The following is a 26,728-nucleotide window of genomic DNA, read 5'->3' on the forward strand; positions in this document are numbered from 1 at the left end:
TAGAAGAACCACCTCACCTCAGGTGTGCAGTCACACTCTCATCATGACTAGAAGAACCACCTCACCTCGGGTGTGCAGTCACACGCTCCTCATGACTAGAAGAACCACCTCACCTCGGGTGTGCAGTCACACGCTCCTCACGACTAGAAGAACCACCTCACCTCAGGTGTGCAGTCACACGCTCCTCACGACTAGGAGAACCACCTCACCTCAGGTGTGCAGTCACACACTCCTCATGACTAGAAGAACCACCTCACCTCAGGTGTGCAGTCACACTCTCCTCATGACTAGGAGAACCACCTCACCTCAGGTGTGCAGTCACACGCTCCTCATGACTAGAAGAACCACCTCACCTCAGGTGTGCAGTCACACTCTCCTCATGACTAGAAGAACCACCTCACCTCAGGTGTGCAGTCACACGCTCCTCATGACTAGAAGAACCACCTCACCTCAGGTGTGCAGTCACACGCTCCTCATGACTAGAAGAACCACCTCACCTCAGGTGTGCAGTCACACTCTCCTCATGACTAGAAGAACCACCTCACCTCAGGTGTGCAGTCACACGCTCCTCATGACTAGAAGAACCACCTCACCTCAGGTGTGCAGTCACACGCTCCTCATGACTAGAAGAACCACCTCACCTCAGGTGTGCAGTCACACGCTCCTCATGACTAGAAGAACCACCTCACCTCAGGTGTGCAGTCACACGCTCCTCATGACTAGAAGAACCACCTCACCTCAGGTGTGCAGTCACACGCTCCTCATGACTAGAAGAACCACCTCACCTCAGGTGTGCAGTCACACGCTCCTCATGACTAGCAGGAACCACCTCACCTCAGGTGTGCAGTCACACGCTCCTCATGACTAGAAGAACCACCTCACCTCAGGTGTGCAGTCACACGCTCCTCATGACTAGAAGAACCACCTCACCTCAGGTGTGCAGTCACACGCTCCTCAGGACTAGAAGAACCACCTCACCTCAGGTGTGCAGTCACACTCTCCTCATGACTAGGAGAACCACCTCACCTCAGGTGTGCAATCACACGCTCCTCATGACTACCAGGAACCACCTCACCTCAGGTGTGCAGTCACACGCTCCTCATGACTAGAAGAACCACCTCACCTCGGGTGTGCAGTCACACTCTCCTCATGACTAGAAGAACCACCTCACCTCAGGTGTGCAGTCACACGCTCCTCATGACTAGAAGAACCACCTCACCTCGGGTGTGCAGTCACACTCTCCTCATGACTAGGAGAACCACCTCACCTCGGGTGTGCAGTCACACGCTCCTCATGACTAGAACCACCACCTCACCTCAGGTGTGCAGTCACACGCTCCTCATGACTAGGAGAACCACCTCACCTCGGGTGTGCAGTCACACTCTCCTCATGACTAGAAGAACCACCTCACCTCAGGTGTGCAGTCACACTCTCCTCATGACTAGGAGAACCACCTCACCTCGGGTGTGCAGTCACACGCTCCTCATGACTAGAAGAACCACCTCACCTCGGGTGTGCAGTCACACTCTCCTCATGACTAGAAGAACCACCTCACCTCAGGTGTGCAGTCACACGCTCCTCATGACTAGAAGAACCACCTCACCTCAGGTGTGCAGTCACACTCTCCTCATGACTAGAAGAACCACCTCACCTCAGGTGTGCAGTCACACTCTCCTCATGACTAGAAGAACCACCTCACCTCAGGTGTGCAGTCACACGCTCCTCACGACTAGGAGAACCACCTCACCTCAGGTGTGCAGTCACACGCTCCTCATGACTAGAAGAACCACCTCACCTCAGGTGTGCAGTCACACGCTCCTCATGACTAGAAGAACCACCTCACCTCAGGTGTGCAGTCACACTCTCCTCATGACTAGAAGAACCACCTCACCTCAGGTGTGCAGTCACACGCTCCTCATGACTAGAAGAACCACCTCACCTCAGGTGTGCAGTCACACGCTCCTCATGACTAGAAGAACCACCTCACCTCAGGTGTGCAGTCACACGCTCCTCATGACTAGAAGAACCACCTCACCTCAGGTGTGCAGTCACACGCTCCTCATGACTAGAAGAACCACCTCCCCTCAGGTGTGCAGTCACACGCTCCTCATGACTAGAAGAACCACCTCACCTCAGGTGTGCAGTCACACGCTCCTCATGACTAGCAGGAACCACCTCACCTCAGGTGTGCAGTCACACGCTCCTCATGACTAGAAGAACCACCTCACCTCAGGTGTGCAGTCACACGCTCCTCATGACTAGAAGAACCACCTCACCTCAGGTGTGCAGTCACACGCTCCTCAGGACTAGAAGAACCACCTCACCTCAGGTGTGCAGTCACACTCTCCTCATGACTAGGAGAACCACCTCACCTCAGGTGTGCAATCACACGCTCCTCATGACTACCAGGAACCACCTCACCTCAGGTGTGCAGTCACACGCTCCTCATGACTAGAAGAACCACCTCACCTCGGGTGTGCAGTCACACTCTCCTCATGACTAGAAGAACCACCTCACCTCAGGTGTGCAGTCACACGCTCCTCATGACTAGAAGAACCACCTCACCTCGGGTGTGCAGTCACACTCTCCTCATGACTAGGAGAACCACCTCACCTCGGGTGTGCAGTCACACGCTCCTCATGACTAGAACCACCACCTCACCTCAGGTGTGCAGTCACACGCTCCTCATGACTAGGAGAACCACCTCACCTCGGGTGTGCAGTCACACTCTCCTCATGACTAGAAGAACCACCTCACCTCAGGTGTGCAGTCACACTCTCCTCATGACTAGGAGAACCACCTCACCTCGGGTGTGCAGTCACACGCTCCTCATGACTAGAAGAACCACCTCACCTCGGGTGTGCAGTCACACTCTCCTCATGACTAGAAGAACCACCTCACCTCAGGTGTGCAGTCACACGCTCCTCATGACTAGAAGAACCACCTCACCTCAGGTGTGCAGTCACACTCTCCTCATGACTAGAAGAACCACCTCACCTCAGGTGTGCAGTCACACTCTCCTCATGACTAGAAGAACCACCTCACCTCAGGTGTGCAGTCACACGCTCCTCATGACTAGAAGAACCACCTCACCTCAGGTGTGCAGTCACACGCTCCTCATGACTAGAAGAACCACCTCACCTCAGGTGTGCAGTCACACGCTCCTCATGACTAGAAGAACCACCTCACCTCAGGTGTGCAGTCACACGCTCCTCATGACTAGAAGAACCACCTCACCTCAGGTGTGCAGTCACACGCTCCTCATGACTAGAAGAACCACCTCACCTCAGGTGTGCAGTCACACGCTCCTCATGACTAGCAGGAACCACCTCACCTCAGGTGTGCAGTCACACGCTCCTCATGACTAGAAGAACCACCTCACCTCAGGTGTGCAGTCACACGCTCCTCATGACTAGAAGAACCACCTCACCTCAGGTGTGCAGTCACACGCTCCTCAGGACTAGAAGAACCACCTCACCTCAGGTGTGCAGTCACACTCTCCTCATGACTAGGAGAACCACCTCACCTCAGGTGTGCAATCACACGCTCCTCATGACTACCAGGAACCACCTCACCTCAGGTGTGCAGTCACACGCTCCTCATGACTAGAAGAACCACCTCACCTCGGGTGTGCAGTCACACTCTCCTCATGACTAGAAGAACCACCTCACCTCAGGTGTGCAGTCACACGCTCCTCATGACTAGAAGAACCACCTCACCTCAGGTGTGCAGTCACACTCTCCTCATGACTAGGAGAACCACCTCACCTCGGGTGTGCAGTCACACGCTCCTCATGACTAGAACCACCACCTCACCTCAGGTGTGCAGTCACACGCTCCTCATGACTAGGAGAACCACCTCACCTCGGGTGTGCAGTCACACTCTCCTCATGACTAGAAGAACCACCTCACCTCAGGTGTGCAGTCACACTCTCCTCATGACTAGGAGAACCACCTCACCTCGGGTGTGCAGTCACACGCTCCTCATGACTAGAAGAACCACCTCACCTCGGGTGTGCAGTCACACTCTCCTCATGACTAGAAGAACCACCTCACCTCAGGTGTGCAGTCACACGCTCCTCATGACTAGAAGAACCACCTCACCTCAGGTGTGCAGTCACACTCTCCTCATGACTAGAAGAACCACCTCACCTCAGGTGTGCAGTCACACTCTCCTCATGACTAGGAGAACCACCTCACCTCGGGTGTGCAGTCACACTCTCCTCATGACTAGAAGAACCACCTCACCTCAGGTGTGCAGTCACACTCTCATCATGACTAGAAGAACCACCTCACCTCGGGTGTGCAGTCACACTCTCCTCATGACTAGGAGAACCACCTCACCTCGGGTGTGCAGTCACACGCTCCTCATGACTAGAAGAACCACCTCACCTCGGGTGTGCAGTCACACGCTCCTCATGACTAGAAGAACCACCTCACCTCGGGTGTGCAGTCACACGCTCCTCATGACTAGAAGAACCACCTCACCTCAGGTGTGCAGTCACACGCTCCTCATGACTAGAAGAACCACCTCACCTCGGGTGTGCAGTCACACGCTCCTCATGACTAGAAGAACCACCTCACCTCGGGTGTGCAGTCACACGCTCCTCATGACTAGAAGAACCACCTCACCTCAGGTGTGCAGTCACACGCTCCTCATGACTAGCAGGAACCACCTCACCTCAGGTGTGCAGTCACACGCTCCTCATGACTAGAAGAACCACCTCACCTCAGGTGTGCAGTCACACGCTCCTCATGACTAGCAGGAACCACCTCACCTCAGGTGTGCAGTCACACGCTCCTCATGACAAGAGGATGTAATGTGTCCACAAGAGACACAGAAATTTAGTCACAAGGGTTGGGAAGCTTCATTCACCCTCCCTAGGCTGCTACCTGGCTTCAAGTCCCATTTCTATCATGTTACTTTGGGGAAGTGAGTCTCTGAGCAAGTTCCTAAGTTTCCTCAAATGCAAAAGGAAAATGAAATACTTTCTGCACTTCCGAGTTATAAAACTAAGTAATTTGGGGGAAAGGTTTTGTCTATCTCTTTTTTCATTGCTGGGAATGGGACTCATGTCTTATGCACACTAGGTAAGTGTTCCACCCTAAGCTTCACTCCCAGCTCATATGGGTGAGTAACTTGAAAACAGTAATCTGTTCCCGTTGTTTTGAACTCTATTCCCCTTGGATATTTTGCAATATGTAAAATATGAATAGTCTGTATAACTATATGTAACGTATTATAATATGAATATATTTGCCTTTTTAAAACTAAATTGCAGATTCAAAAATAAATTACATGTGGAACATATTTGTACTATATTTGCACTATGATTTACATTCATTTCCTTTCTCTTTTGACCCATTTTTAAGTATTGCTCCACCTCAGATACCAGGAAATGCACAAGGTTTTTACTCTGATCAGGACCAAGTAACTCCCGCTTTAGAAATCACAGTCCACCTCCCTGTGTTCTGTCAAGAGCTCTGTAATCGTACTACGGCAGAGCACATTACAGAGACGAGCTCAGCTTGGCACGGATTATGGCTTCTTGCGACCCAACTCTGCCGGCACGTAGGCTCTGCTTCTCCCATGCTGGCATGGACAGCCCGGTATTTTTATGTACTAAGCTTCAAGACTCAGCCATGTCTTCTTCTTGCAACTACAAGAAAAAAGTACTTTCCCCTGACAAGTGCTGCCCTGGGACTACCAGGTGGGCATCACCTTGCCCTTTCGTCATCTGGAGGCATCCCTGTGCACTGCGAAGGGAATGGCTGTCTGGCTACTCCTAGAACTCTCAAGTCCTCCACGTCAGTCAGACCTGAAGGCTGGGGGGAAACCCGGGAGACCCACTCTGGGCGTGGCACTCCTGTGGCTCCATGACAGCTGGCTGTCAGCAAAGACCCTTGGCCTGGTGGTGGGCGCAGCTCTGCGCATGCTCGCCCAACCAAGGAGAGAGGCATGCACGGGAGTCACGGAGCCGACAGCCTCCATTCCGCCGCCTCGGCCTGCGGAGCCAGGGGCAGCTCAGACAACGGTGCCTGGAAAGGGCAGCACAGGGAACTGAGTCTCAACCACTCCAGTGGGCTCAGAGCCACTGGCAAGAAGCTGGAGAGCTCCAGCAAGTACAGGTGGGCAGGATCCCACGGTTTGGACAGAAGTGTCATCATTCCCACACACACTGGCTGCAAGGCCAGGGGCCACTTGGACAAGGCTCTGATGGCCAAGGCTGAAAAGTACAGAGTTCCTTACTGATTAACCTCTGTCCTTCTCCTGAAGGCAAACATTCTCCCAGATGTCCCAAAGATGTGCCCAGAAGTAGTGGCCACGCCCATGGACCATGTTGCCCTCTTCTTTCCTAGTGGCCCATGCTAGCTGGCTTTTTTGTAATCATCTTATTAATTTATTTGTTTGAGAGAGAGATAAGAGTGACTGTAATGACAACCAAGGAACAATTTCCCTTAAAGAAAAGATGCTGCTTTCTTTATGGCATGTGTGCTTTTAAGATTCCATTTGTGGGCTGGAGAGACGGCTTAGCGGTTAAGCACTTGCCTGTGAATCCCAAGGACCCCGGTTCGAGGCTCGGTTTCCCAGGTCCCACGTTAGCCAGATGCACAAGGGGGCACATGCGCCTGGAGTTCGTTTGCAGTGGCTGGAGGCCCTGGTGCACCCATTCTTTCTCTCTGTGTCTGTCGCTCTCAAATAAATAAATAAAAATAAACCAAAAAAAATTTTTTTTAAAAGATTCCATGTGTTTTTCTTGTGGCACTAGGATAGGACCCAGAGTTCTGTGCATGCTAAGCCTGGGCCACGAGCCCTATGCTTAGGTGACATTTAGCACAGAGATACGAATCCTTAGATCAGAACAAGACTTAAGAAGCCATGCAGGCAGATCACATCAGTTAAAGGTCAGAAAGCAGTGGTCCAGAGTGGACACGGGACCAGCACTGCCCAACGGTCAGCAGCTAAACAGACCTCGGGGCCAGCTGCCACCCCACAACTGGACACTACTGACCACTGACTGACCACTCCCCTCTGTCCTCTGGCACTTCTTATTATTTTTCGAGGTAGGGTCTCACTCTGCTCCAGGCTGGCCTGGAATTCACTATGTAGTCTCAGGGTGGCCTTGAACTCATGGCAATCCTCCTACCTCTGTCTCCCGAGTGCTGGGATTAAAGGCGTGCGCCACCACGCCCGGCTCTCGTGCACTTCTTTTGGTGTCCTCTTCCCCTCCACACGCACTGTTTCAGAAGCCCTACTCTCTCCCTCAAATGCAAACAGCCCTCTCCCATGCCAGCAGCAGAACAAAGGGCCCATCCCACTCTGGGCAGCAGTAACAACCCAAGTTCCTATGGAATCATATCCTGAAAGCGCTGCAGCAGAGGAGGAAAGGCAGGCCACAGGTCCCTCCACCGACCCTTGTTCCCTGAGTTCTGCTCTGGCAGGCTTGTTTGGCCCCCCGTCGTCCCAGGACTACTGACTGGACCAGAGGAGCCCCACACTCACAGTCCTTCCCATCCAACACAGGCAACTCTCCCAGTTCCCCTGGGGCTTCTCCAGAGCAGTCCCTCCTCTGTCTTCTAACCAGGTAAGATAGGAACCATCCATGGCTCCTCCAGGCCATGTCAAAAGTTGGTGTCAGGGCTGGAGAGATGGCTCAGCAGTTAAGACGTCTGCCTGCAAAGCTTAATGACCCAGGTTTGGTTCCCCAGTACCCACGTAAAGCTGGATGCACAAGTAGTGCAGGTATCTGGAGTTTGTTTGTAGTGGCTAGAGGTCCTGGTTTTTCTCTCTCTCTCTCTCTAGCTCTCTCTGTCTTGTCTGCTTGCAAATAAAAAAATATTTTTAAAAAACATGTTGTGGGGCTGGAGAGATGGCTTAGCAGTTAAGCACTTGCCTGTGAAGCCTAAGGACCCTGGTTCGAGGCTCAACTCCCCAGGACCCAGGTTAGCCAGATGCACAAGGGGGCGCACGCATCTGGAGTTCGTTTGCAGTGGCTGGAAGCCCTGGCACACCCATTCTCTCTCTCTCTCTCTCTTTCTGCCTCTTCCTCTCTCTGTCACTCTCAAAGAAATAAATAAAAATAACAAAAATAAATTAAAATAAATAAAAACATGTTGGTGTCCTGTGCTGGAGATTTTGGGATGTGGGGATCCTCAGAACATCCTGGCTGGGCAACTTGTGAACTCCAGCCCAGGTTTTTCATTTGAAGGAAGCTGGATGGCAACAGGAGTCCAGACCAGAGGCTCCTCATCATCAGACTTCCAAAGAGCATGAGGGAAGGAGGGCCGGGATGGGGCCAGTGAAAGGAAAGCTCCTCTGCATTCCTCTGCTTGCCTGTTCTCCACATGGAGCGAGCAGCAGCCACAAACAAGAGAGGGCACCAGGAGGTGCATTAAAGCTGTAAGAGAAGAAGGCTGCAGGCAAAGAGCTGTCAGTCACAGGGAAAGGAGCACGGCGCACTGTTTCTAATCCTTGCCCTGTGAAGGGCAGCCTGGGCATGGCCTCTTCTCACCTCCTGTCACTCACAGGGTAGTGCAACTGCGAAGGCAAAAAAATATAGATCATCAGGAAAACTGATATCACGGGGACCTTAGTGGTGGGAGATGGGGCCAGATGTTCCTGCTTGTGAGAAGGGCGGAGGGGAAGGAGACTTCCTGAGGGCTGGGCTTCACCGCCTACCTACCAACCCTCCTTGCTGTAACCGGACAACTGTCCCTCGGGTCTGATGGCCCACGGTGTCTGGTCTTTGCCTGTAAGACGTGGGACTCAAAGTACCTTCTTGATGCTGTTTTGGCCCAGACAGGCCTCCTTCTTCTCACATGAGGTCTGTCTGTAAGGTCGGGGACTTGAAAGAAACAGACCCAGCGATGGGACTCCTCCACTGCTGGTGACCTACTCCCCTTTCTTGGGAAAGTCATCTTCAGCACCCAGAGGAAGGAAGGCCCATCGCAACCCAGCCCCCTCCACTGGCAGGAGACAAAGAGCAGGTTTTCCAAGAGGAACTGCATCCTGAAGTCTGAAGGGTTGGGAAGGACCGTATGGGTAATCCCTTCTGGATTCCTGTTAAAGGCATGTGCCAGGGGTTACACACTGGAGGAACTCCGCCTCTGAATACTTCTCATCTCTTGTTTGCTTGCCTGTTTCAGCGCCGCATACAGCATAAATGCTTCAGGGAACAATGGCCCTGCAGGGCATGCCACCAGGCGCTGATCTGAGAAAGAAGCTGCCCATGAGGATGCCATGCAGAGCTATAGATGGCACCTGTGTCTAGCTGCCACAATGACCGTAGGGCATATGGGAAGTGTGCTTTGTACTTTCCAGGACATTGACATGATGCCATGGGGTGTACACACCATCTCAGGGAAGGACGTGTGATCATCCCCGTGTGATGAGAAAACTTTCGCCCAAAGACATGGCCCTGAGCAGAGTCACACGTTGTGGACGCTGAGGAAGAAAAGCCAGCAAGCATCTACTCTACGTCTTCACAGTGCCCCGTGGAGGTGATGAGCCCCCCCCGTCACCCACCTCTGGGCCTCTGACAGCACACAGGGAAGAACGAGAGACCCTGGACACACTCAGGAGGAGACCCTGCATGTGGGGGGTGGCCCAAGGGGCTGAGGTCAGAGTCACCGGCAGGCACGCAGCTGGAGAACGCTGGTCTCCAACGTCCACACTCTGCAGTGGTCCTGCAAGCCTCCACCCATCCCGTGCTGCTCGTCACCTGCTCCAGCTCCTCAGACACAGGCTTCTCTCCCAGACATTCCTGAGTGAGACAAAGGCTGGTGTTTCGGGTGGCCATGCCTAGGGAACAGGTACGGGCCAGCAAGAACGCTACATCAAGACACCGAACCACGGTTTTGCCAGCACAAGCCCACAGCGTTTCCAAGCTGCGGGGATCATCTGTGCAGACTCCCCTTGCGTCAGGAACTTGGAGAGGGGCTTGAACTGGCTGGCCCGAACTACCAAGGTGGTGAGTGAGAGATTCTGCTCTCAAGACAGCACAATTTGTGCTGTTTTCTGACATGACATATTTTATCTCCTAGGATGGAAATGTTTATTTATTTGGTTTTCACAAGGAGATAAACTGGACCACAAAGTCAAGTAGGGCGCCTGCACCAACGTGGCAGACGGTGGAGGCAGGCCTTGCACTCAGGCCGTGTGACTCCTAGCCCTACACATACCCTTTATAAATGCTTTTCAGGGCTGCACAGATGACTTAGTGGTTAAGGCTCTTGCCTGTGAAGCCTAAGGACCCAGATTTGATTCCCCAGTACCCACATAAGCCAAATGCACAAAGCAGTGTATACATCTGGAGTTTGTTTGCAATGGCTAGAAGCCCAGGAGGCCCTGGTGTGCCCATCTTCCCTCTCTCTCCCCTTCCCTCCCTCTCTCTCAAATAAATAGTTTTTTTAAAAATATATGTGCTTTTTAAATCCTGGGGGGATGCCATGCTCTATGTGACAATTCCTGTCAAATGTTCAAGTCTGCTAAGGAAGGAATCCTGCCTGAAAAATCAGCAGTCGAAATGGACTTGCTGCAAACCCTAAAACCTATCTGCAATGGGTATATTTGACATTTGGAGTAATAAATAAGAGCACCGAGCCAATAGCAGTGTGCCCCAAACCTAGAAAGACGGCCTGTGGTTGTACAGAGCTGTAGAGAAATCCTCCACAGGCTTCTCCAAAGCCCTGCCAGGCTGGGGAAGGCAGCAGCACACCCAGCCTCTCCGGGAAGCCCTGGGGAATAACTGAGTCCCAGACCCCGAGTGGACACTAGGTGCTTGATGATGCCAGGCCAGACTTCCATTCGCTGCACAAGTGGGTGGCTGGCTCAGTCACACTACCCCACAGATGCGCTGCGCTCGTGACAGACGTGCAAGAGCCACGAACACACAGCCCTCCCACCACTCACTGTGCAGGTGAATAGACATCTTCACCTCAGACACACCACGTGCTCAGCGATGTGCACACACACACACCCACACACACACACACACGCACACGCGCGCGCGCGCACGCACAACATGGACACCTCTACCTTTTCCCCAGATTATAGTTATAGCCTCTTGTGCCTTTCTCCCCCAGAGAAGCCCAGACTCCTGAGCTGACCCAGGCCCTCAGCCTTAATCACTGTCATTACCAGTCCAGTCATTGTGGGGCTGGTTCCAGAAGCTCTGTGTTGGCTGCTTTCCAGGGCTACCAACATGCTAGGAGAGAAAAGACAGAGCAGTTCACGACAGCTCTTAATGACGGCTGCTCTTGGTAATGACCAGCTCTGCGGCGACCCAAATATGAGCCGATGGTAGGCTCTGGCTCCTGCCCAGCACATGGCTCTGCCCTGGATGCTGGGTAGCCGTGTTGACCTCATCAGGCCTGCCTCCTTCAGGTGGGTGGCCCTGAGCTAGCTCAGATCCAGTCAGCAATGCCGCAAACATTAAGAGGCAAATTCATGGGCCTCCTTTCCTCCTCTCTCCCGGGCTGTCCTACGCATCTCGGCCACTGCCGTTGGCTCTTTCTTAGTCTGCATTAATGAGCAACTTCTTGCAGTATTCTTCACTCTCTCCTCTTCCCCTCCTTGTATGTACTTCTTATTTGAGTGTCATTAACATTTTAAAATAGATTCCAGATGCTTAAATGCCAACCAGGAGATTTCTCTGTTCTTTGGCATGGGCAGCAAGACCCTTCATGAATCTGCTTCTGCCTACTTCTCCAACCTCATTTCTAGATGCTCAGCACCATATCTGCCGGGTGATCTGACCACACGGACTCACCGTTCTCCTCTCCAAAGCGCGGGGACTTGTCATGCCTCCCCATCTTGATCCCTGCTGGGCCCTGGGCTAAGAACAGCTGCCTGAGCCCATCTTTCTGCCTTGCAGGCCTGCATGCTGTCTTCTCTGCAGCTTTCCTTGGTCTCTTTCTAGGAGGAATGCTCCCTCCCTCCTCTCCACCACTGACCCCAGTTGGGCTGCTACAGAAAAGTCCAGCACTTAAGCAGGGAGCACCCTACGTGCCCTCTGACCTCGGGATGGTCGTCTTCGCACTACACAGCCACTTCATGTGCACTCACCAGGAGTGAGCCTGCCCAGCTCACCCAGAACACAGCCAGTTCAGTCCCATGGGGCCCAGTAACGGCACCAGTGTGAGATCAAGTTCTTCCGCACACTATACTTCTCAAAGCAGGAAATACCATAAGCAGAATCTATGTGCCAAGGCGGAACAGAGGCACCCTGAGGAAGCTCAGTGAAAGCGCAAAGATTTGCTTCAAGCTAGCCCTAAGAATGTGGATAGAGGGTTCCCCGGTCCCTACATGAGCTCACCACGAGCTAGACAACCTCATTTCCAAACTCCATTACCTACCTACTCAGCTCGGGCGTGACAGCAGGTTCTTTGTGTCCCATCCTCCCGTAACAAGATGACTCACCCAGGGCTTCTCCTTCCTCTTCGTACAATTGTAAAGATAACATGCAACCAAAGAGTTAGCCCACTGACTGCAATCTCCCCTGCATGTACTCATGCACGCAGGTAAAAGCTCACTTCTAGCCAGCAGAGGTTTCACCTGACTCATCAAGGGTTTGACTGGGGCTAGAAAGATGGCATAGTGGTTAAAGCACTTGCCTGCAAAGCCAAAGGACCCCAGGACTCACACAAGCCAGATGCACAAGAAAGCACGTGCATCTGGAGTATGCTTGCAGTGGCTAGAGGTCCTGGTGCACCTATTCTCTCTTTACCTGCTTATTTCTCCCTCTCTTCCTTTCTCCTTCCCTCCCTCTCTCTCAAATAATAAATAATAGAAAAATAAAAAAAGAGTTTAACTGGGGTGGGATTCGGGGTCCAGAAGAAAGGAGACTTCGATTCCCCCCCCCCCCTCCCGTCAGCCAGCAAGACTGGCTCTCCAGCTGTCCTGTCTGACTGGGGAGACCCCTCTTCCCACATGCCCAGGAGGAGCAAAACACACACACACACTCCACTTGCACGGTGAAAATCCCTCTGGAGGATCCATCCAAAGTTAGCACATGGGGTATAAAGAGGAAACAGGACCCTGTTCTCAGTAAAGCCCATCAACTGGTCACGGAACTGACGGTGCCCAAGAGTGATGCCCACATTTACAGAAGAAAACCCACCCGTCTGCACTTGGTTTGGCAAGTGGACGTGTGTGAAGGGTGAAGAACCTGCCACCTGAAAGGCAGGCCTGCCAGGCACGTAGCAGCAGGCGGCACCTCCCCTTCCGGCTGCAGCTCTAGAACAAAGGCCCTGACTCTTTCCAGCCAGCGGTTTCCCCAGTGGAGGTAAAGGGGTTGCTTGGAGGTTAAGGCTGCCCGCGGGAGCTCAGTCTTGCCCTCCCACATCTCAGCGCCTTGCTCCAAGCTGACAAGTACCTGCTTGACGGCCCTCCTTTCCTCCCTCCCACCCTTGACTAGGTATCTGCCCGGACTATGGCCCAAGCACACAGGTGACCACACATGGTTTGTGTGTCAGTGGCTGCTGCACAGAAGCCGGCCCAGCATTTCGGGGACCAGGCCATGCTTGGAGCAGCCAATCACAAGGACCAATTCCTTCTGTTACCCCCAAATCAACCCTAACAGTCCCAGACACTTGTCAGGCTTAGCTCTATAAGTGGATGCTGCCTTAGTTGCTAGAACTGGCAAAAATGACAGGGACATCTTTCACCTGCTTCATATATCTGACTTCAGACTTGTTGCTGTGATGTTACTTGTTGGGGTCCCAACCCCCTTTCCCTGCCCTCGCTTCCTGACCCCAGCAATGCCCCTCTTGACTTTTCTCCACGCTTAGGCCTCAGAGGTAAGCGGCTCATTCCTGAGTTTCTCCAGGCCCCACAGAAGCACATCAAGCACACAGGACGTGACGGGATCAAAGGGACCAGTGTGTGGCCCAAGCCTGTCCCACCTGCTAGATTCTTAAATGTCCTTGGTTGGGAGCTGGGGCCAAAGGAAGTACGGAAGGGACTGGGGGTCCAGGAGCCACATGTGATGGGACAGGCTGGCCACGCCAGGCCCTGCAGGCTGGAAGTTGCGCTGGGCTGGCTTCAAGCCCAGTTCTCACTCGGGCCACAGACACGGAGGGATGGCCTTCAATCACAAGCCATCTCCCAAATCGGCAAAGGTATATGGTGGAAGGTGCTGTGTGAATTAATTCTCCAAGTGCCCACAAGAAGAGAATAACTCTGAAGCAGACATTTCCTTTCAAGGGGAAACGTCCTGTGGAGAAGGCTGCTGGCAACAGGATTGGGGGGGGCAGGGGGAACAAGGAAGAAATCCCCTCCTAATCCTGTCTGTGTAAGAAAGAGCCCGGTGTGAAGGGTCTAACTCCTCATTTTTCACCGATGCCCAAGTACAACTCTGGCATCTCCTTACAACTCCTAACATCCTTTCAGAATTTGTGAATGATTTCCTTTCATTCTTGCCCTAAAGGAAATGTTCCTTTACTCCCCCAAATGTAAACCAACACCTTCCACCGAAGCATCAATCCCTATGAACTGTGGAACAGCCTGGCCTCACAGGCCCGCAGCCCTTCTACAGGCCCCTGAGTGACCAGCACTTTAGCAAATCATGCTGTGCATATGGCCTAGATTCCCCACCCCAAACTGCTCTTCAAACTCAGATGCCACCTCTGCTTCCAGGAGCTGGCTCTTCATCTCTGCCCAGCAAGAAGAGGCTCGAGTTACAGGAGCTACACATGACCACCTTTCAACCTGGTCCTGCAATAAGGACCCCATAGCCAGAGTAAGCCTGTAACTCTAGCATGGGGAGGGGGGTTGGCTACCAGAAAACAATAGCTTGTAGCTTAGCACCCTCCCTGTGAAAAGCTACTATTATGGTTGGAATATGAAATGTCACCCGCAGGCTCATGTATTAAAGCCTAGGTTCCAAGTGATGGTGCTATTTCGGGAGGTCATGGAAACTTTAAACAATGGGGCCTAGCCAGAGTGCAGGTCACTGGAAGGATTTTTTTTTCCCTGGTCTCTCACTCTCTTTCCTGTCTGCCATGAAATGTCTCCTCTGCCACACACGAGCACCACCATGATGTTCTGCTTGAGGTCATGGGGCCAAGTAATGGTGGAATGAGGGAATGAACTCTCTGAAACCATGAGCCAAAATATATCTTCTCTCCTCGTTTACTATTTCTGTCAGGAATTTTGCCGCAGCCAACAAAAAGTAACTAAAACGCCTACCCTAATTGGTCAACACACACCTTCCTTCAGAAGGCCTACCTGGCTTACTTCATCTTCCCATCATCACATTCACCTGTTTACTCATCCATCACCTAAACATGTCTTGGGCCTCTACATTCCCACACATACCTCTCAAAATCCCCAAGGAGCAAAGTCAGAGACCCCAGAGAAGTATCTACAATGTGTTGTTTTTTTTTGGGGGGGGGGCTTCCAAGGAAGTGTATTCAGTAGGTTTTTGTTTGTTTGCTTGATTTTTTTACTTATTTATTTTTTTTTTGCCACTAGAATACAAACCCAACAGAATGCAAGCCATGAGTTCATTCCTTACCACCATGCCTGGGCCTCAGCTCCCACATCATTCAGTACAACCAGCCCCCTGCCAGTTTGAATGTCTATTTTCAAAGAAATTTAAGCTGGCTGCTTCTGGTTCACTTCCCTCCAACACCATCACAGGCAGTCTGTGGTGGTACTAAAGGCCGGCCATCAAGGGGCCTGCTCTTCTCTGAGTCACTGAGTCCCTGGGCACCAGCACTAAACGGTACTTAGAGCAGGAAGGGCCAGGCAACACAGGCAGCTCCACAGAGGCAAACTGTATCAGTCCACCTACCAGCCGGGCTGCCCACACAGCCAGGTCCCCTGGCGCACACTGAGGGGTGACAGCGCTAGTGACAGGCAGGACCTCTTACACAGCAAAGCTATAGTTCAAATATTTATCATGTATGTCTGGCTTTCACGCAGAATGTGCAACCTGCCAGTTACCACTGTTTACCTTGGTAGAAATTCACGGGAAACCTTAGTCTGAACAGGCCCAGAGTTTATTTTACTGCCAGATAAACAACTTTCTTTGATAAATCATCCGTGTGACAGTGCTTCTGAAAGACTAAACAAAGATTTCAAGCACAATCTATAGGCCTTTGAGAAGCCTTGCAGAGCTAATGCATGTTTAATTGGCTGGTCTAAGCAGGCTGGGGCAGGGCAAGGGTCTGACATTTCTTTGGCCATTTGTTCTAATTAAAAAAAAAAAAAAAAAAAAAAAAAACAGATTGGAGCCTCTGGCTCATTTCTGCAAAACTGGATGAAACCTACCAGTATTTCAAGGCTCCTTTCTTCTGAATATAGCCTGTTTGGGGGGCAGCATATCACAAGGCGGCTGCTTGAAAAGCTCAGGCCTAGAGTGCTGCCTGAGAAAGGGGGGAGGGAAAGAGGTGTGCCAGCACAAAGGGGCTCTCGAACGTCTCTGAAACAGACCTCAGTAAGTTATGAACAGGATATATTAGATTGTATACGACTTATATATTAGACATACATAAGATTTCTCAAACACCAAAGCAAACTTCAGGGGGGCATGACCAGGTATTCATACAGAATGGGTCATAATTCTGGTTATATAATGGCTTAAGAGAGTCATCTAACAAGTCCAGACTTCCCTCACTTCCAGAATATATAAAATTTAAGGTTCACTGAAAGTGTAGCTTAACTGGTCTGTGTTTGTTTTTGTTAACTATAGAACCTTGAACCTGAAAAAAGCTTAAAGTTTGTTTTTTTTTTCTTTTTCTCTTAACTGGTCTTTGAAACGTTATTCACTTAAAAACTTTCTTCAGCTTAATCCGCTATTAATCAGAACACTTCATCCCACTTTTAAAAATAACTTTTGCTAAATAAACTGATTTGATGAGTCCAGAATTCTCCTTCCCAGGCTACATTATATCCTAAAATGATTCTTTGCATTAAGAGGTCATTATGAATTGAAAAAGCACCATATTCCAGGAAATTGAATTAATTATTCTACTTGATTAATTCTGTTCCCCCCACACATTAACAATGTTGGAATTACCGTTTATAATTGCAAATGGAGAATGAGGCCCAGGAAGGTTAACAGACTTTCTTACGGAGGCCCAGCTTGCAGAGCTGGGAGTTAATCCAAATGTGTCTGGCCCAAAGCCTACCTGCCTCTCCATCAAGAGGAGATGCAACAATGGCAAAGCCCCTTCTTGTGTGTTAGGCACAGGCTGGTATCTACTCCAATTCTGCACTCTGGGAGCAAAGGAACACTTGTGGCCCCAGCCAGGAAGCACCTCTACCACTCCTGGAGAGACAGGAAGGGGACAGGCATGGGGACAGGAAGGCAAGCAAAGGGGCATGAAATCTAGCCCGGCTGCCTGGCAAGTACTGACAGGAAGAAACTGTCAAGAGGTCTGGGAGGAGCAGCTCTGAGCCATCAAATGACGAAACCCTCTATCTCACTTTCTTCCGTCTGTAAGAGGAGGGCATTGGACTGGCTGATCTCGGAGGTCCTGTCCAACCTGACATAGCTCTACAGTGACAAATGTGGTACAGCTGAGAAACAGAGCCTCCAAAAAAAAAAAAAAAAAAAAAATAGGCAGTGTGCATAGGCTGTGACAAGTCCCCATACCCAATTTGTCCTTTCACTCTCATAGTCTCTAGAGTGGTCACATTCATCATCAGAACAGAAAGAAGAATGGAGTGAGGTTGCTAGGGGCTGGGAAGAATGGAAGAGGGAGTCACTGTCCGTTGGGAACAGAATTTCAGCGTGGATAATGGAAACTCCAGAGACAGACAGTGAGACGGCCACTCCTCGATGTGAAAGATTTAATGCCACCAACTGGACACCTAAAATGGTAAGTTTCATGCTAGATATGGTATCATGATAAAAGAAAGGGGGGCTTGAGCCACTTATTGACCAGAGGGACGCAGAACTGATGTTGGAGGGCACTTTCCAAGGGCAAAGTGCTTGGTAACTAAACTGCTGACCCCAAGGAAAAACCCAGTCAAAGCTGGACTCTACCAGGAACAGGAGTCAGGCACCAGCCAGTCCAGAACCAAAGGTGCCTGAAGCAAAATCTACAGAACAAAGAAAGCAATCATCCCGGCTTGAAGCAAAGAGGTGAAGGGCAGAAGGAAGAATGGGGCTCAACAAAAATGCTAGCAGCAGAGGAAATTCAAATCACCACTCACTTCTTTTGTGAAGCCCTTGATGGGGAGGCCCCGCCTGCTTGGGACAGACCTCTGCAAAAGAGTATCAGAATGAACATTCGCCTCGTAAGATACTATTTCTTGCCCTCCGCTCCTCACCAAATCTCTGTCTGGGTATCAGCTATCATCTCATTGTGGGGAGGTTGGGAAGTTTGCCCAGCATGACAGGGTCCACACATGGCACAGAGGAAACAGAGAGAGGACAGAAATCTGTCCTAGAGGGTGCAAAGGGTGCAGTGTCCCCTCCACAGGTCAAGGTCCTGGAGGTCTGTGTCCTTTCTCTTCCTTTACTGCACACCCATTGGCTTCAAGACGATTAAAGTCATGCTTGGGGACATATCCTTATCTAAGTAACTTTTTTCTGCCAATTACAGCCTTGAGAGTGCCAGGGGCAGGAGAAGGGGGCACCATGCTCACCAAAGGGACAGCTGCCTCTTCACAGCTTTCCCTCCGGCTCCTCCGTGCCTCCAGGACCTCAGCCTAGCCTAGTCTCCCTGCCCAGGGCCTAGTTCCTTGGGCCACGCCCCCAGGGGTAGGAACTCTCCACTGTGAGATCCTGGATGAGCAGATAGGTGACATCAGACACTCCACTCCCAAAAAGCTTTCTGGGGTGCAGGCTCAATAAGGTCGGAACCGGCTTTCCACCCCATGCACAGGCAATGTATTTCAAAGAAGATGCAGACTACGACCATGCGTTCCACCCCCAGATGCACGAAACACAAGGCTCTGCCCTGGAATACCTGCCCTACCATCTGGCGCGTTCAGACGCAGGTGAGGTACATACTCAGGTGCTCTTGGTTCTCTTCCACCTCCCCACTTCCCGAGGGAGGGGCGACAGCCCTTCTCATGTGTCTGCTGAAGTCTACTTGGCATGAACTAGATTTCTGGGTGTCGGGGCTGGGTCCTGCAGACACCCACAGACACCTGGTCACCTCAAACCAGGCCTAAGGGACTTTCTTGAATTCAAGCACACTGTGCATATTCACCTGGAAGGGGGTGCTCTCCCTCACAAACAAAGAAGTCCAATGTCCAGGTCTCCTCACTCACGCAACGATCTAACAGCCTTTTACTTTGCACCTACCATGAAGGAGACACTGTGCTAGGGAGGACTCGAGTACAAACAGACCTTACTTTGTAACCTCCAAAACCCGGATTTTCCTCACATTTCAGCACGAAGCTCGTTTGTCAGTGTGGTGCAAAGCAAACAGAACATGTCTTAATCAACAGGTATCACACATGCAGTGAGGGGCGGCCCGGGACACAGAGCCGCTCTCAAGCTGCCCCGGCGCGGCCATCACCGTGCTGGCAGCCGCTTTCCCTCCTCTCCAAAAGGAAACCCAAGGTTTGGTTTGGAAAGCCTGAGCTGACTTTTTGCAAGAGAGCAAACTGCCCTGAAGAGAGAAGCTTTATCCTCTGAGCAGCAGCGCGACCAGGAGACCCTGACAGTCAGCCCTGGGAGGCAGCATGGGAACAGACTAGCGGAGGGGCAAGGAGCTCAGAAGACATTTCTTCCAGGAAACAAACCCTCCCAGTGCTGAGGGCTGATTGTTTTCTCCCCTCTTTCCTGCTTGATTCATTTTAATGCCGCAAAGTAGTTTTTTCTCCTTATGAGGAAATACATAGGTTAAAAAAGAAATCCTTTCTCAGGCAAGGAAAATTTCTAGGGCCAAAAAAACCTTTCTCCACAGCAGGAAAATGTGAATGAATGTTCAAGCCTCAGAAGGTAAAGAAACTAGTATAAAAGGAAGCTCTGACGCCTTTCCTAGAAAAACTCACACCTTCCACTGTGCAGATTTCTGCCAGAACTTCTTAAGGGTGTTTAACTAGTAGTACTGGGAAAGAAGCCGGAGAAGGTGGCTGGAGGCAGGGTGCTCAACTCCCAGCAATGGCAAACCAGAGCCTCACATCCCCTAGCCAGGAGAAGGATGGCTGTGGGCACGGAGCTGCTAACAGCGAGATTATTAGTGCGGCAGCTTGCAAATGCTGGAGGGGCCTGGTGAAGACCTGAGCCCAGCACCCTGTATCACGCAGCAGGGAGAGCAAGGGAGACCGAAAGCAGAACCGCGCATCGCGCATCCTAACTGAAGTACACTAGGCAGGCCGGCCACCATGCTGGATCTGAAGACTTCGTACCACGGAACTGGGCTTCCCACATCCGGTGCTTAACCCAGGCTGATCCAGCTACGTTCCTGCACAGCAGTCCACAGGCTCTCTCCTTGTTGGGGGAGAAACGTGCTCTGAACTGAATGGGAGGGGGGGGAAGAGTGAAGGGGTACAGAGAATGATGGCAAGGCAGGCCTAGGAAAGGGTTGGAAACACATTACCCAGGGAGCAGAAATGCAAGCCCAGCTCCACAGTGGCTGCAGGAGTCCAAGGGTGTGCTTGCAGAAGGGAGAGTGCACCCTGTCACAGAGCTTCCAAAATGCCTTCTGGTAGCCCATGTTCCTGGAGCACACAGGCAAACATCCTCTCCTTCGCTGTTTGTCAGCTTGCATCGTCAAACATCTTTGCTTCCTAACCGAATCTCATAGCCCCATCAGTGTGGCTGACTGTCTCACTTGTAATGCACCAAGCCAGGCAAGTTTCTCACCATGGCAGTGTACCGTCTTCGGGGCAGGGCTAAGCTCAGCCCCCATAAAGAGACAAGGGAGAGGAAGAATCTTATTTATTGTTCATAAGAACCTTATAAATGGGCCGGAGACACAACTCAGGCATTAATGGTACTTGCCTGCAAAGCCCACCAGCCTGAGTTCAATTCCCCAGCCCCCATGTAAAGCCAGATGCACAAGGTGGCACATGCATCTGGAGTTTGTTTGCAGTGGCAAGAAACCGTGGCATGTCTACACTGTCTCTGTCTATCTCTGTCTCTCTCTCTCTCTCAAATAAATAAGTATTTTTAAAAAGAATGTTATAAAGCCAGGTGTGGTGGTGCATGCCTTTAATCCCAGCACTTGGGAGGCAGAGGTAGGTAGGAGGATCACCATGAGTTCGAGGACACCCTGAGAATATATAGTGAGTTCCAGGTCAGCCTGGGCTGGAGTGAGACCCTACCTTGAAAAAAAAAAAAAAAAGAACATTATAAGCAAAACGTGAAGAAACTCTGTCCTGCCCCTCAGGGTAGTCTGGCACACCTCTGGCTCACACCGCTCAGACCAGTGCCTTGATGGCAACCCCAGCTCCTTTCCTCCCTATCATGGATGAGTGAAAGGACTTCAATAGGAAAGTCAGCTTCTTTCTCAAATATGAGGACCTGATGAACTTAAGGTCCTGGAGGAACTCACGAACCCAAGAAGAAAATGATCTTAGGGCTACGGTCACAGTCTCAAAGCATCAGTCACTCCTATCCACCAGGAGGCACCAGTTTACTGCACAGTGGTCTAGGGCCTTGCTGGATTAGCGGGCTCCCATTGCAGTACTGGGCTGCCCATCACAGGTGAATTACACAATGTCCTCTAGCCTCCTGCCTTCATTTCATAATGACCAACCTCACCAAAGCTCTTTCTCAGGGCTTATCTCTTCATGACAGCCAAAAGTATCAACTTTAGCTCCACAAAGCCCCCATGTTCCAAAATTTTATTAGACAACTGGGAGGGAAGGGAGGAGACCTGATGCTAATTTGAAGTTGGCAAGGTCCAAACAAAAATATGGAATTTAGAAGACCTGGATCTACTTTTCTCAGCTGACTCTGGCCTTATGCTCCCATGCCCTCCATTATAAACAGTCTAGACAACTTCTGATTGCTGTTTAGTCTATATTTAAAAATTTTTTGAAATGAATTTTCACTTATTCTAGGTAGTTATTTTTGTATTACAGTGTCTAGCACAGTATTCTGTACCCAACAAATGTAGATTAAAAGTATACATGTGAATAAGGAATCATATGCATGGAACTGGATGCCTCTTAACAAGAGCCATTGCTCACCGATTACCCCTGCACAATCAATCCCACGGGTCTCCCCACTCTTCCCTGCAGAGCTGACGCTGACAAGATCCTCGTACACGAGGCACCTCGCCATGCAGTGCCGTCAGACTTCCTCCAGGATGATTCCTTGCCTCAAGGTGTCATGGCAACTTGTCGGAGTGAGCGCTATGCTGCGCCATGTCTTAAGAGAACCGATGGGGGCTGGAGAGATGGCTTAGCGGTTAAGCGCTGGCCTGAGAAGCCTAAGGACCCCAGTTCGAGGCTCGGTTCCCCAGGTCCCACGTTAGCCAGATGCACAAGGGGGCGCACGCGTCTGGAGTTCGTTTGCAGAGGCTGGAAGCCCTGGCGCGCCCATTCTCTCTCTCTCCCTCTATCTGTCTTTCTCTCTGTGTCTGTCGCTCTCAAATAAATTAAAAAAAAAAAAAAAAAAAAAGAGAACTGATGGCATTTAAAGCGCAGCCCCTTCATTCGCCCTCTCGAGGCTCCTCTGGGATCTCAGCTGTACCTGCTCTTATCCACCCAGGTGTCACCAGGGAACCAGAGGCTTTCTGTCAGGCTACCTGAGAGACTGTCCGTGGACCCTTGCTTCCTCTCCTTCCACATGCATCTTTGGAAAGGAATCCAGTGTGTCTTTATGGACGCGGGACTGGGATTATAGACCACTACACCTGACTTTTTGTTACCATTTTAAATGTATTCAGATAAAATTGTAGAAGGTGCCAGGTGTGGTGGTATACACCTGTACACCAGTAACTGGGAAGGTGGATATAGGAAGATGAAGAGTTCAAAGCCAGACTGGTCTACATAGCCAGTGGGAAGCCAGCCAGGGCTACATGTAAGATCCTGCCTAAAAATAAATAAATAAATAAATAAATGCAAGAGAAATTCTTCCCCACCCATCTCTCTTTTGTTATTTTTATGACAGAGAGAGAGAATCGGTGCACCGGGGCCTCTGGCCACCGCAATCAAACTCCAGACGCGTGCGCCGCCTTGTACCCATGTGTCCCCTTGTGCATCTGGCTTACATGGGTGTGGGGAGTCGAACCTAAATCCTTAGGCTTCACGGATAAGCACCTTAACCACTAAGGCATCTCTCCAGGCCCAAATTTTTCTTCCCCCCCCCCTTTTTTTTTTCATTTAGAAGAGAAGGATGGGAGAGGAGGAAGGAAAGAGAGGAAATGAAGGCGGGATCTGGAAGAGAAAAGCAAGGAGGCTGGTGGAGAGAGGGAGGGGTGAGGGGAAGGATGGAAGGGAGTAAAAATGAAGGGTCCAAATTTTTCTTTTGTAAACTAGGTTTTTTCATTCATTTGTGGGGGGCATATATACAGCAGGCACGTAGAGGTCAGAGGACAACTTTCGAGTTGGTCTTTACCGTCCACTTTTTAGGCAGGGTGTCCCCTTGTTGTTCACCTCCCTGTTCGCAAGCTTTGGGGAAATTCTGTCTCTGCCTCAATTCTCATCTTAGGTGCTCTGACATCAAAAAAGCCTACCACAGCTTCCAGTCTTTACATGGAGTCTGGAGACCTGAACTCACGTACTCAGGGTTGACAGCAAGTGCTTGATCCACTAAGCCATCTCCCTAGCCCTCAGAAGAAATTTCTGGCTGTGGAGATAGGTCAGTTGGTAATGCATTGCCTTGCATTCAAGTTCCAGAACCCTCGTAACATCCCAGACGTGGCGACATACGCCTGTAATCCCAGTGCTGGGGAGGCAGAGGCAGGAGGCTCCCTGGGGTTCGCTGGCCAGCCAAGCTAACCTAACTGGTGACCTCCAGACTAGTGAGAGACCCTGTCTCAAAACAAAGATGGTGATCCTGAGAAAAGACACCCAAGGTTGTCCTCTGGTCTCCACACACATGGATGGACACACACACACACACACACACACACACACATCTTTAAAATAACAATAAAAAGTTAAATGGCAACAAGAAAGGCGGTGTGTGACTCGAACACAAGCAGCAAAATATACAGATCAACTTTTTTTTTCTCTCAGGCACTGTTGTCCTACTTCAGGAACAAAGGAGGCAGGCAGGGTCACCTGATGTAGAAGTAAAAACACACAAGAAATAAAAACATCCATTCTCACTAAGCACTCCATGACAATGGGCCTGAATTCTCCAACTTCCATCTCATGTACAGCTGCAAATCCCCCACAGACAAATGTGCCACAGTGACACACCGTCTCTGTAGACTCCCCCACGTGTGCACCTCACCAGAGTGTGCTTTACCAACGCCAGACCTTCCGTGTACTCGATCATGTCTGCTGAATGAAACGGAGGAGGAGGCTCTAAGTGGACATGCAGACTCACATTACCTACCTGTATGCTCGAAGAAATCCAACCTCAGGAACACAATGCAGGATTTAGAGAAGCACATTGTTGAGCACCAAGCTGACCCTGTCCTTTAACAAACTGGGCCTGCTTGGCCCAGGCTGTTTTTCCGCAGAAAGAAGGAAGCCTGAGAGAGGGAGAGGAAGCAGGTCTCCAAGAGGACTAGGGTTACTTTTACTCTTCCAGAAGGAGAGATGCTCAGAGAATTCACTGGATTCTCCTGCAGGTCAGGCTATAAGAGGCTATTCTTGGAGGGCCTTAGAGCTACACGTCAGGGTAGGTATGAGAGACTATCCTCAGAGGGCCTGGGATCTGCAGGTCAGGCTATGAAAGACTACCCATCCTCCAAGGGCCTTGGAGCTGCTCCCTAGACCAGGTCCAACCCTGCTCCCATTGACTTGGGTGCTGATTCAGAAGTCTTTTTCAACCCAAAGCGACATGGGCAGGAAGGGGGGGGGCTCCTATGGGGATGTCACTGTGCTTTGTCTGGGAGGGCCTGACTGCTTGTGGGGGGGGGGGGTCCTCTTGTGAATCTCCTGAGCCTGGAAATGACCTCCTGGGACACCACCCATCACAGACCACTAACTCCTGGGTGGAGTGGTGCTGACACCTAGGGGCAGACACAGAAAAACCAGTCGTGGAAAAGAGCCAGGGAATGCTGCTACTGGAGCAGGTGAGCAGAGGCTGCACCTCCCAGCAGCTCCAGAGTTTCTTATGCTTCATAGGTTCCTCTGCCTGCCCACGTCTGCATCCTTTAGCCACCATACAAGGTTCCCCCTCGAATCTGGACAGGGAACCCCCCACACACACACAGACACACACACTCATGGACAAACTTATAGTTTGACTTCAACAGAATACAATGAGTTCACTCTACCCAGACTCCCAGCAGCCTGTGAAGAAAGAGCAAAGGACAAGACAATGGACGGAGGCCAAGGCTACAAAGCTGTGACCAGACACCCCTGGGCCCTTTGCTCACTGGGGACACAGGTGAGGGAAAGGCAGGTAGGTCAACCCCAGAAGAGGAATTCTGTCTTACCAAACTCGCTCGCACAGAGATGTTCAATGATGGCCTCAGATTTCAACTCGTTGTCACACGGAGGACATACAGTTGTGCCTAGCAAAGGAAACAGGGAGAAACAGAAGTGTAAGTTACGAGGGTGAGGACCCCTACACAAGAGATCAGCCAGCTGGGAGGGAGGACCAGACTGAAAGGAGCGAAAGGTCTTCTGGAATTTTGGAAAGGCATTCTGAGAATTAAAATGAAGAGCCCTTGAGCCCAGGATCAAAGCCGTAAGTAGACAAATGGTCTCCTGAAACAGTTTGACCTACAGATACAGAACATGACAGTTATTTAAAGTAGTGTTGTCTGAGGTTAGGTGCGGGCAGTCCCTGCGAATCATGACTTACGAGTTGCTTTGAGTCCCTGGGAAAACCTGCTTTATAAACCAAAAGTGATCAACTCCATAGCTTGTGTCCTGTCCTTCCCCCAGCCTTTAAATATATCCCCTCTGACTCTTGTCCCAGTTGTTTTTTGCAAGTTCCCAAGAAAGCAGCCTATCTCTAGGAACCAGGTCTCTGGGAGCCAAATAGTCAGACTCCACCACTTGAGCCCAGGGGGCTGGGGGGAGACCTTTCTGGGAGGGTCTCCCCCTCCCAGAAAGGGCCACTATAGCAGGGTGGGGGAGGGGAGGCATGGATAAGAGCCACCAAATGGGAAGACATTGCTGGCTGGGAAGGGACCCTTTGGACTCTCTTTCATGGAGTGCTTTGAAGAAGTATGTGTCACAGACATGCATGACTCTAGGAGGAGGAGTGAGAAGAGGGGGAGGAGGCGAGGGTCTCGAAAACCACTAGCATATTCTAAGCCCAGTTCACCCTGGACACTGGAAGGCCAGAGCCCGGTTGTATAAAAGGAAGTTGTCCCAAGACAGATGCCAAAGTGAGGTTTGGTGTGAGAGCGCCTTTGCCCGCTGTCCTTCCCTGCCTGTCTCCAGGGAGACAGGACCAGCAGCACTCTTTGCCCCTGTTGCCCACCCATTGCTCAGGCTGTGAAATGGCCAAAGCCCCCCCCCCACACACACACAGTGGTCCCCTTAGGACCAGTTATACCCCCAGACCTCTCCCTCCAGGGCCCAGCAGTAACCACCCCCATAATCTACATCCCACCAGAACTCTGAGCCCAGACTAAAACAGCAACCACATTCTCCGCGTAGGGAGAATCACAGCCCACCACGTAGAGGCTAGCAACACTGGCTTTATGCCAGATATTGAAAACGTTTTGCACCCAGA

General features: G+C 51.1%; 1 protein-coding gene across 1 annotated transcript in view; it reads right to left on the reverse strand.

Moving 5' to 3' along the window:
• Sfrp1 (secreted frizzled related protein 1) overlaps positions 1–26,728 on the reverse strand; it is a 50,737-nt gene that overhangs the window by 19,615 nt on the left and 4,394 nt on the right. Inside the window, exon 2 of the mRNA XM_004668981.2 lies at positions 25,476–25,553. Coding sequence (XP_004669038.2) covers positions 25,476–25,553 — 78 coding nt within the window. The remainder of the gene's footprint in view (positions 1–25,475; positions 25,554–26,728) is intronic.

Source organism: Jaculus jaculus, chromosome 12 (genome assembly GCF_020740685.1).
Source record: "Jaculus jaculus isolate mJacJac1 chromosome 12, mJacJac1.mat.Y.cur, whole genome shotgun sequence".
Lineage (NCBI taxonomy): Eukaryota > Metazoa > Chordata > Mammalia > Rodentia > Dipodidae > Jaculus > Jaculus jaculus.